General features: G+C 44.2%; 1 protein-coding gene across 1 annotated transcript in view; it reads left to right on the top strand.

The window, feature by feature from the left end:
- The first annotated feature begins 10,777 nt into the window (after nt 1–10,777).
- Nucleotides 10,778–11,544, top strand: part of LOC120711160 (non-lysosomal glucosylceramidase-like) — a 36,337-nt gene continuing 35,570 nt past the window's right edge. The window contains exon 1 of the mRNA XM_039996606.1: nt 10,778–11,276. Within this exon, the coding sequence (XP_039852540.1) occupies nt 11,236–11,276 (41 nt within the window). The 5' untranslated portion in view covers nt 10,778–11,235. The remainder of the gene's footprint in view (nt 11,277–11,544) is intronic.

Raw genomic sequence — 11,544 nt, 5'->3', positions numbered from 1 at the left:
AGCATTCACGATTTTCAAAATCCACGTGTGACGTGGTTGGACGGGGTGCATGTGTCGCCTGGGTTTTGTCTACCCGTTTCGTGCTCCACTGCTCCTGTTCTGCCTTCTTCGTTTCGGGCGGGGGCACGGGAGACATGGAGCGTCCACAAGCTGCTGCACGGGTACAGTGAACAGGACTCCAGGAGTAAGCCAGCCATTGCGGCCGCGAAGGCGGTGAAAATGGGGCATCTATTTCTCGCGCAAGCGAGTGCAAGCTGATCCATCGCTGAAGCATCTCTCGCCGCTTCGCCCCCGCCTCCGGCCATCTTCTCCGTCTCTAGCGGCTTCCGCCGCCGGATCCACCACCCGGTCCCGCTCCCGCCCGGTCCCTGGCCCACCGGTTGTCAAACTGCCGCCCCCAGCCGGCGGCGGCCGCCCTGCAACCCACCACCGCCGGTCTTCTCTACCACCCCCACCCCCCTCTTCTAAGGTCGGCGGTGACCACCGGACCCCGAAGGCCCGAAATCCGGCCACCGCCGCCACCGCCTGCCCGAGGAAGATTGATGAACAGCGGCCTTCTTCTGCGACTCACGCGACCCTACTGACGCGCGCGATAAATAGATTCCCCGAGGAAGACTGCGGCCGCAACCAAACTGGCATATACTTCGATTGAGTTCACGTGTCCCGTTTCTGATCAGATCTTGTGCACTTTTTCTTCGTCTGCTAGCTAGAGGAAGTAATACTTTCATTCCTTAGAAAATTTGTTCTGAATTAATGCTCCAGCATTGCTCTGAAAGATCAGGAATACGAGGCAATATGTTGTAGAGGTGGAACCAATCGGACCCAAACCATGATCGAGCATCACGCAAATCATAACAAATCAAGCAAAAATGGTAAAAATATGAAATTAATTTTTTTGGATAGGTTATATCCAGATATACAGAAGAAAATTATTCATTCTTGTGAAATAACCTTTTTGCCCCTGCTAGAATTTAAATTGTACTTAAGCTGTTTAATTAGTTTCTATAGATCCGTTAGTCCAAAAATTATAAAATTTATGCAGTAGCTTACTTTATATATGCGTAATTCACTGTAAAACTTTTATATCCAGAAGACATTGTTTGATATGTTAATTATTTTATCCATATGCTAGTATATTTGTGAGTTAATGCATATTTATGTTTAAGAAAAATCTTGATGAATTAAATTAGAATACTTTATCAGTAGCCATACCATGCTAGCTTCAGTTCTACACCTGAACATATGCAGGATCTATACTTTAGCGAATTTATTTTGCTCAAGACAAATAAAATCATATAAAAACTATGCAAAATATCTTAATGGTGTCCTTGTATGTTAGGCCCTGTTTTACATTGAATTGTCTTCTAAGTATGTACTTGGGTAATTTGTTGGCTTATTTTATGCTCGATTAATGATTTTCCTATGAATTACGATATCATATCCACATGTACTCATTATATCATGTGCATAAATGTAGAAACCGTAGCCGAGGAAGCCGTATACGAGTTGGTCGCGGAACCTCAGGAACAAGCTCAGGAGGAAATTCACGAGAACCCGGCCCAAGGCCCGGTTGACCCTAGCGCAGAGCAGCAGCTAGAAGACAAGCCCCGGAGCATAACTTATTATTTTAAATTATAGAATATTATCTATCTATTTATCTATTTTTGCATTAAGTTACTAGGCGTTTGTGGCAGCCCCGCCTAAATTAATCCGGCTTAAGTGCGCTAACCATCATCAAAACGACAATCAGGGTTAACACACACTTAAAACGGAGTAATCCGGCAGTGCTGTCGGGTAAAATCCCGATTAAACCACTTGAACAGGATCGACAAAGCAGTCCAGAGAATGTAACATTCCACAAATTTTACAGCACAGAGTATGAAATTGAATTATTATTACAAACCAAGTTTGAATTCATAAAAGTATAACAGAGTTCCAGAGTGACGGAAAACGAATGATAGTCTAGCGACGAAACAAGATGTCATGATGAAGCCCGTACATGACATCAGCCACATCCTCAGATGTACCACCTGAAAAACAAAGCCACAAGCAAGGCTGAGTATACTAATACTCAGTAAGGCTTACCCGACTAAGGGTATACTTAGCCCTTTATCTAGACATGCAAGGCTTTTGGCTTGAGGAGTTTGTTTGCCGAAAAGCAGTAAAGAGTAGATCCTTAATTTCATATTTTAGCTTTCAGGTTCTAGTTCAATTAACCATTCTAGGTGAGCATCTATCCAATAGCATACATGGTGGGAAACAATTATCTTTTATCATCCAACCAAGCATATTCATCATCATCATATTTCACTTCTTACTCTATGTGGCAAAAGGGTTAAACAGTCCCAAACCGTGAGAAGCGGACGATTCGAATCGAATTTGTTAACCTGGCCAGGCAGACCTAACACACACGCATGGGGATCGACATCTCGCTTCGCCCACGCGACTTTTCCCTTCAATTCCCGCTGCACAGAACAGGCCCACCGCCCTCGACTACAAGAATCCACGCCACGGTATGGCGCCGGGTCGTGAGCCTCCTTGCACCCGCATGTGGCCGCATGAGAACAACGTTCAAAGACGATGGGAAGGTATGTTCCGGCCTCGGTGCAATCCAGTACTTAAGCTTACCGATTACCATATTTCTCGGCATGTGGTTAGTACGTTCAAAAGCTTAACCACCACTACCACACACTGCGGCCTTATCCATTTTCACTAAACAGACGGGGTATCACAAGTACCACAACCCCGCCCGTGAGCCTTATAGTTGCAGTATGTAGTAGACATTCAATTCCTATAGTTCTCGCGAGTGACAGGAAATCACTCGACTTCTACCGAACCATTAGCCTAGCCATCTAGCGACCTACACAAACTAGTGTTCAAGCATAGGTACCTAGGATTATGCAGCTAAGGTTCCGAGCAACTCCTGTAAACTTAAATGCGCAAGTAGATAGAAACAATAATAAGTTGCATAAATTTAAAATAGATAGGACATGCTCCGGGGCTTGTCTGGGAATAACACTAGGTCAGTGTTAGTTAGAAGGTGATTGCTCGGCGAGCATCTTCTTTTGGCCATGCACATCGGGATCCATCCATCCATCTTCTAGACGTGTCCACCATTCACCGTCTTCTGGCTCGGTTCCAACATCACATCCTTCACATGGTACATCTATCGTACCTAAATGAAATGCAACAATGCATATATATGAATGCAAAGTTTCGAGTTGCTCAACAATGTAGATGTTATTATTTTTCCTTCACGATAAAGTTATAGTCCAACAGGATGTGAGTTTGGATGTGAACTTCTTAATTATCATCTCCTGGGAAGTCATTTATACAGTAGTAATTTTATCTATACTAACTCATAAAAGAGCTGGGTGTGTTGCTTTTCTTTTATATTAGTTCAGAAAAAAAAATGCAGAAAAAGTTTTTTTCATCATATTAACAAATGGAAAACAAGAGAAAACTATAACTAAAGCTAAAAGCATAGAATGGTGCTGGTATTGTTACGAGAGAAGCTTTACTGGGTCACTAGTGTGCAACAAATTTTCAGGTCATTTGATGTATCAAATAAAACATAAAAACTCATGAATCTATTACTACTAGTGTACAAAAACAAAACTCTAGGGTAAAGAATGCAAGTTCTGGTAATGAAATTTTACCAGTAGGTTAGATTCCTTAATATGAGCTTGTGGTAAAGTTTTCATAATTTATTGATCTATACAGCAAGCATAGTAATTTAGATTCCTTTCCTAGCCATTTATCTAACTACAAATCTACAAAGTAAACTACTTATTTTTAGTGCCTAAAATTTTACAGGCATGATCATGTTCTGAAAACCAAGCTCTAGTAAAAATATGAGATTTTTCTAATGAAGGAAACTAGGGTTTTTGATTTACAAAGTTTATTCATGAATAAATCAAAAGGACTAGTGATACATTACTAAAAATTCCCAAAATTTTTCTATAGCATCTAGAAACTAAAGTAAGGTTTATGTAAAAATTTCAGCTCAGGAAAACTAAAATAGAACCCTGTGGATTTAATTCTATTTAACATAGGCATAAACCAAGATCTAATGAAACATATAGCTATAGTTGTCAAAATGTCATCAAATTTTACAGTAAGCTACTCATCTATGGTATAGCATACTGTCCAAAAACTAGCCTTAGTTCATGACTACAACAGGAGATACATTTGTGTGCTATTTAATCTAATCTTTATACTAGATTAAAATAGAAGCATAATATGAACATGTGACTGTAACAAAAGTTGTAGGTTTTGATCTAAGGATTCCAAAACATTTTAGTTTGCATTTTTCTGATTTTTCTATGATTTTATATGGAATTTACAAGTTTGCTGTTTTTGAAAACAAAAGAAAAAAGAAAACGAACTTTTGCATCTAGGCCCCTGGATTTCTGTTTCTTCTCACCGGAGGTCCTTGGCGGAACTGGACAGAACGCCGTTTTCCGGCGAGGAGAGGCACCGGAGGTGGGGGGCTAGGTTGGGGAAAAGGGTGAGGGGGCTCGTGCGCACCTACCGGTGGTCTCAGTTGGGGCCGAGGTGGCCTGTGGCGGCCTGTCCGCGGGCGCCAGCGGCCGGCGGCGGCACTCCGGCGAGGGGGAGGTGGCTTGGCTGGGCTTGGGAGCTCCGTTGGGGCGAGGTGAAGCCGTTCCCGGGGTTGATTGGAGCTGTGGGAGGGCAGAGGTGGGAGCTCGACGTGGAGCGGGCGGGCGGCGGCGGTCTGAACCGCGGCGGCGCCGTTCCAGTGGGTTGGGGCGGCGGTGGAGGGGTCGGGAGCACCAGTGAGCCGAGAGGGATTCGTTTCCGGAGGTGGCTCGGGTCGAGGGAGGGCGGAGGAGGGGGCTCCGCGTGGAGGCCGTGGGCGGCGGCAACCATGGTGCGACGGCGAGCTCCTGGGCAAGCAGAGGGGAGGGGGTCGTGGCCCCGTAGGTAGTGCTGGGCATGAGGAGAAAGACGAGTTGGGCACGGGTGTGCTACCTGGGGAAAGCTATGCGACCAAGGAGAGCGACGGCGAGGCGACGGCTGTCGACGACCGCGCGGGCGGCGTGGCGTGTCACCAGGTCATCGAGGACGCGCGTCGTCCGTGGGAGATGCCAGAGAGGGTGGTTTCGACGAAACCAGGGGCGCCGAGGACGGGTTTGGCCGGGAACACGGCGCGTGGCTGGCGGCCAGAGACGGCGCCGTTCCCAACGTTCGCCGGCGTGCGAACGCCGGGAGGAAAAAAAGAGTGATAGAGTTGAGGGCAGTTTTGTAAATAACTCGAAGTTCATAATTCCAGTTTGTAAACTCAATTTTTCTCCCTAATCCAAAGGTCAAATGAAAAACTTTTGAATACCAAACTTGCTCAAAATTTCGAGATCTACAACTTTCGTTTTAGGCACTTTTTCATTTGAGGCTTCGTTTGAGAAATAAAATTTGAAACTTGAGTGCATTTGAAAATATCCTGTACGCTTCGAAATTCAAATGTTTCTTCCATTTTTGTGCGGCAACTCGAAAAACTTTGAACACGAAAGTTGTTTGTCTTTTAAAAACCTACAACTTTGGTTTTGGACAAAAATTCATTTGAGCTATATTTTAGAAATTATTTTCAAAGCAGATTAGTTTGAAATTTAACAGATAGTTTAAATCTTTGAATAATACGGTTCAAAGGACCTGTCATTTTATGTTCAAACTTTTATTTTCTCCCTTTGACTCCAACAAAACTTTGATTTAACATGATTTTAGATAGACACCTATTCGATTTCATATGTATACTTGCATTGGTTTACAAAATTATTTACGGTTTCTGACCTATGCATCTATACACATATACATGCATGCACACATAAATGTATTCGATTCCATCTTCTTGGTTGATTATGCATAATATCATATTTAATATTTCTTACTTAACATTTTAAAACTCTGGGATGTCACAGTGTTGATTGAAACCCTAGATGCATGGTCCCTAGGTTCCATTGGTCTAAATACTAGTATGTGTAGGTCGTTAGCGCCGCCATGTTTAAATAGGACTCGGTAAAAGTCAAGTGATTTCTGTCACTCGTGAGACATAGGATGTCTTTATATTTTGATATGAGTTACTGGAATAAAGGTGGAGCGAATGAAATTGGAGACGAGACGGGGATGATGTTGAGATGTATGTTATGGCTACAGAACAGGATTTCTAGGTGCCTTAACCCGTCTGTGTCGATTAAGGACCGTACTATCGTTGGCCCCGCTGATCGAGTTTGAATTGTACTAATCGCATGTCGGAAGTAGGAGGTAGTCGGAACTGGTAAGCCTAGTACTGCTTCGCTTCGAAAATTGTGAACTCCTACCCGCCCTCTAGGGTAGCCGGGTGGCCGCGAAGAATGGGGTATGTATGCATTTTATTTTTGGTGATCTCTCGTAGGGCCCGACTGACTAGTGCTTGATGGAGCAGTTCACGAGCAGCTTTCGAGCAGAATCCTTCTCTTTCGGCGCTTGCTTGCCAGAAGATCTAACCGAACAAAATGTATGTTATTTAGTAGTAGACAAGGAATACAGCAGGTAGGCATTTATACATTATTCCAACTAAATAGGTAGTAGCTCAGAAACATTATTAAATGTATTCTTAACAGTGTCAACTAAATATCATGCATTTTAACAATCTCAACTCATACCTAATAACTGCAAATACCTCAACGATGGCAGTATCACAAACATTTGTTTTAGACCAAGGGTGTTATGACTGTGTTTCAAATAAAGAAGTAGTAGCTCCAAACCATTACAAAAGCGGGCAAAATTGTAACAGCATGTCAACCACAGTTAGAAATTGTAACGCCTATACACTTACAAACTTAGGAATTCAGGATCTACAAACAATCACAGGAGTACCCAAATATAATGAGCCAAGAACCCATTGAGCGACTGAGAGCCTGCACTGTTCTTTGCACATAGAGAATTGAACTGAGCCCGAAGCCCGTACTTGTCATCAGAGCCACTGCAACAAACATGACAACAAACACTAATACGAATACTTACACAGTATGAAAAAAACATGACAAGAGGAAATTGTACAAAAGGGGGAAAACCCAAAAAAGAGCCAGATACCAAGCAAGCTTGTATCTGGAAATCAGATTGTCTGGTTTTTGTCAAGCAAGGTTGAGACTGCAAGGACTACTAACAAACGCACTAGCTTCGCTAGCACACCAAACCCTTTCTTATAGATTGCAATTAAACGAGATCGATAAGAAAGGAGGCAAAGTCTGCTTAACTTTGATTTTGAGTATAGCACACTATCAAATGGGACACTAAAACTGTACATACAACTTAGCAGTTAGCACATGACAACAACATCTTGAAAGCAGAAACTAACCAGGCTTCACATCCATACTAATATTCTTAACAATATGCAGTATCCATATTGTCAACTCAGAGAGTCAATTGCTCTTTCAAATAAACAAAATCAAATCATAACATATATGTTGAAAAGAGCAAGGCAATCTTCTAGAGTATTCTCCACCACGCAAGAAAGAGATATTTTCCATGGAGCACTATAAAATTAATAATAAGTAAACTTAGAAAATGTTAGAATATTTAGGAATTCTCTAGAAAGGGGACACTTATCTTAATACCATGATCCCCCTTGGCCTATAAATAGAGACGCCCTCCTTTGCCATTGCATCCATCCATGAACATGGTAGATGAGAGGTGGTAGTGCTAGATAGGATAGAGTAAGAGAGAAGGGTGAGTGCTAGCCTAGCCACTAAATAAGAGTATATAGTATGCTCTTGTGTAGTATTGTTATGTTGCAATAAAGTCTTCTTCTTGTAAGTGTTAGTCTCCCGGATAATCTATTTAATTTCTAAATACTTAGTGTATAAGTTGTGATCCATTATGGCTTAATAATATTTCCAACGATATGGATGCTCACAAGTCAAGCAACTAATTTCAATGCCAAACGCCTAACATGCCAAACACTACATACATAGATTGCAACTAATTTCAATGTCAAACGTCTAACATGTCAAACACTACATACATAGGTTGCTTAAGATTGTTACATGTTTCCATACCACGATATTGGCAAGTGCGGAACATCAAGGTAACCGGAGAGAGAAGGAATACTTACGGGTGGACGGAGGGGAGCGAGGGGCGGGGGGTGAAAAGCAGACGGTTACCGTCCTCAAACCTAAAACACCAACAATTAGTGTGAACCCAAGAACCAGCGACGGGGACAAGAGATCAGATGAATACCTTGGGAGTTTGGGGATTGAAACGCTTGGAGTTGCTCATTGGTGGGTGACGAGAAGTGTAGCAATTTATAGGCTCTCGAGTGGGGATCATGGCTGGCAGGAATGGGGCACGGCTCGGCACCGACCTATCTAGCCAGCTAGGTGCGATGCGAGCAAGCCAGCCAGCTAGGGATGGATAGACCGCATGGTGAACCGGCAAGCCAGGGCATGCGGCTAGTGAGCCCCAGGGACACCGCCGGTCCGAGCCGCAATCTGCTCAGTGCCGTTATTCCGCGATTGCCTGCAAATTGGGAAAAACACATATTGCTTTTATTTCTTTGATGAAATCAAGGACAAATCTGTACAAATCTCTATTGTTTCTTTGATGGAAAGAAAAAAGGAGAGAAAAAATTCGGAGCAATGAGACACAAGAATCACAGACCAAACCTTTCTTGTTAGGCTAACAAAATCAAAGCGGATGAACTCAATTGCACTAGAGTCACCGATGGCTGGATCCCCACCCCGGACGAGCCCACATGTCAGTGACCAAATGGGTACACTTTTTATTCGTCCGGTCAGTGACTGGTGGAAGCGCTGTCTGCTGCCTGCACGGCGGGTGAAGGCCACCGCCGGTGAGATCACAAAGAATGCGTACTAGGCCGAACCTGGTGGTCACCGGGAATGGGCTTGGGCCCAATGTCGAAAGCTGGCTACTTGTCTACTACCCGATGTTCTGGGTTTTTGGATCCAAGTGGGTGCTTTGCAATTTGCAAGGAACAACATTCATTGCAGGCGAGTGTTCTGACATGGCAACAACACATCGAGATCTGCACGATGGCCATTCTTGAATATGTGTGATTCTTGCGAGCACCGGTCCTTGTGTTCTATATATACTAATGTCCACCATCACCGTTCATCTAAAAAAGGCATCATTTGGATCTTAATGCATTTGGTGGCGCGTGCTTAGTTTGGTTGTCTCCAACAACAAATAATATCAAGTACACATCCTGCAGAGAAATCCAAGATCTCTGCAGCCACAAATATAATTGCAAGTACCAATCCTCCTAATAAACGGATCTGTTCACGGGCACAGCTAGCTTCGTGGTTGGTGCATACATCCCGATTCCCAAATTTATTGGGATGCAACTTTTTTTTTTGAAAGATCTAGTTAAACTGGCTTATATAATAATAAGAAGGAAGGTTATGCAACATTCCCTTGTTAATCCTGCTTTCGTACAAAAAAAAATTAAGTTTTTATACAAGAAAAAGGAGAGGCAAATGTCAAGTTCAGAAGATCTTCTGGTAGTAGATGGCAAGAAGTTCTTTATAATAATCCGTTGAAAATCAGCAGATAGGACTTTTCAGGCTTGAATGAAAAGTGTGCAGATAGAGAGAGACCACCACGAAGTCAAAACATATGTCAACCACTCATATCTCCATGGACAGTGTAGCATGATCAGTTTCTAGGAATGGAAGAGAGACGATGTTTGGGCACACCATCAATTTCAGAACGCAGTTCCCCGTTCCTGTGAGTAGTCATCCTCTGTGTTAAAACCATGAGCTTCTTCTCCTCCTCCTCCTTCTCCTCCTCCTCCAGCTTCTCCTCCTCCTCCTCCACCTTCTCCTCCTCCTCCTCCTCCTCCTCCTCCTCCTCCTCCTTCTTCTTCTTCTTCTTCTACTACTACTACTAGCAGTACTACAAAAAATGATTTACCGCGATCTTTTTTAAACACCTCCGAGGCGGGCAGAAATTTCAACCGCCGAGGCGGTCATTTTTTATTAACCGAGACGATTTTATTAACCGCCTTGTAAAATCTATTAACCGAGGCGGGCACACTATAAGGACCGTCTCGGAAAATATAGGTCCAACTTGGAACCCAAACAGTCCATCTTGGCTCGATATCGCGCTTAGTGTATATAAACCTCTTAGGGTTTGGAGTCTCACATTTCTCTCCCTCTCCCTCTCCACCACACTCGTGCGCGGACCTCAGAGCGGCGCGGCGGCGTGTCCTCACGGGGACCGCATGGCGGTGCGGCGGCGCGTCCTCGCGCAGACCTTACAGCGGCGTGTCCTCGCGCGCGCGGCGGGCCGACGGCGCGGACCTTGCGGCGGCACGGTGGCTCTCCTCTGGGGTGGCCGGATCCGACGAGGAATCCTGGCAGTGGGAGAATCTCGCGGAGGTCACGGTGGGCGCCCCAGTTGATGACAAGGAGGCAAAGCGGGGCGGAGGCGGAGGAGGAGGTGGAGAAGGAGCGAGGAGGAGGAGCCCATGGCGGAGGCAGAGGCGGCGCGGCGGCGGAGGCGGAGGCGGAGAAGGAGGCGGAGAAGGAGAAGGAGCGGGGAGGAGGAGGCGGAGGTGGAGGCGGAGGCGGAGGTGGAGGTGGCGGCGACAAAGGCACGCGTAGGAGGCGGTGGGCCCGTCGATGGGCTCAGCGAGCTTGTCGACGGGCTTTTTCTTTTTTTATTTGATTAACTGAGGCGGACGGCAAACCATCTCGGAAAATAGGTCATTTACCGTGACCTTTGATACGAGATGATTGCGAAAAATGACTCGGTTAATCTTTTTTCCCATCTCGGTAAAGATTACTATAGTAGTGTAGACGGCACGTCGACATCACGCATGCAGCAATTCTTTGAGGGAGCAAACAACTCGCCTGCTGGTACCCGTGTATTTGTCTCCGGCCAGGGGCGTGCCCCGTATGCATTCATAGGTATTTAGTTGAATACCCAAAATTTTGACAACAAAATTTTATATACGTAGTATATAGCATGTATATGTATTAAAAAAAATTGAAAATAACACTACAAAACAAGCCTCCCAATCTCTTTTTGCATCTTGGGCTTAAATGGCCCACTACCCCCGTCCTCCAGGCCCATTTGCGGCTGCCCAAACTGCTTCCCCCTCCCCTCAATAGGATTTCAGTTGTTGAACATTACTAAATTATGCTATCCTGTCACTAAACTTCGAAACTTTTTCTCACTTTTCTAAAGGCTACAGTTTATGATCCACTGAGAAAATGGATGGATAACAACTACCGTGGTGTACCCCTCGGTGGGCTAGGGTTAGTTTTCTCAGCCTTTTATATATAAATCCTACAGAAGCTAAATTTAGTATTGGTATAGGAACAAATTCAGCTGTTCTCATACATATTACCTTAAATTTGCAGTGGTGAGAGCTAGTATAAAATTTGCCTAGAACTGATGAAAGACAGTTTTTTCAAACCACTTCCATTTATCAGTGCAAGAAGCATAGGGAGAAGCTACAGATGGTATTTTCAGCAATTTCAGATATTCCCTGTCATAACTGAAGAGAAACCTATCCTAGCAAAT

This window comes from Panicum virgatum, chromosome 6K (genome assembly GCF_016808335.1).
Source record: "Panicum virgatum strain AP13 chromosome 6K, P.virgatum_v5, whole genome shotgun sequence".
NCBI classification, from domain to species: domain Eukaryota; kingdom Viridiplantae; phylum Streptophyta; class Magnoliopsida; order Poales; family Poaceae; genus Panicum; species Panicum virgatum.
This window is presented reverse-complemented; position numbering and strand designations above follow the sequence as displayed.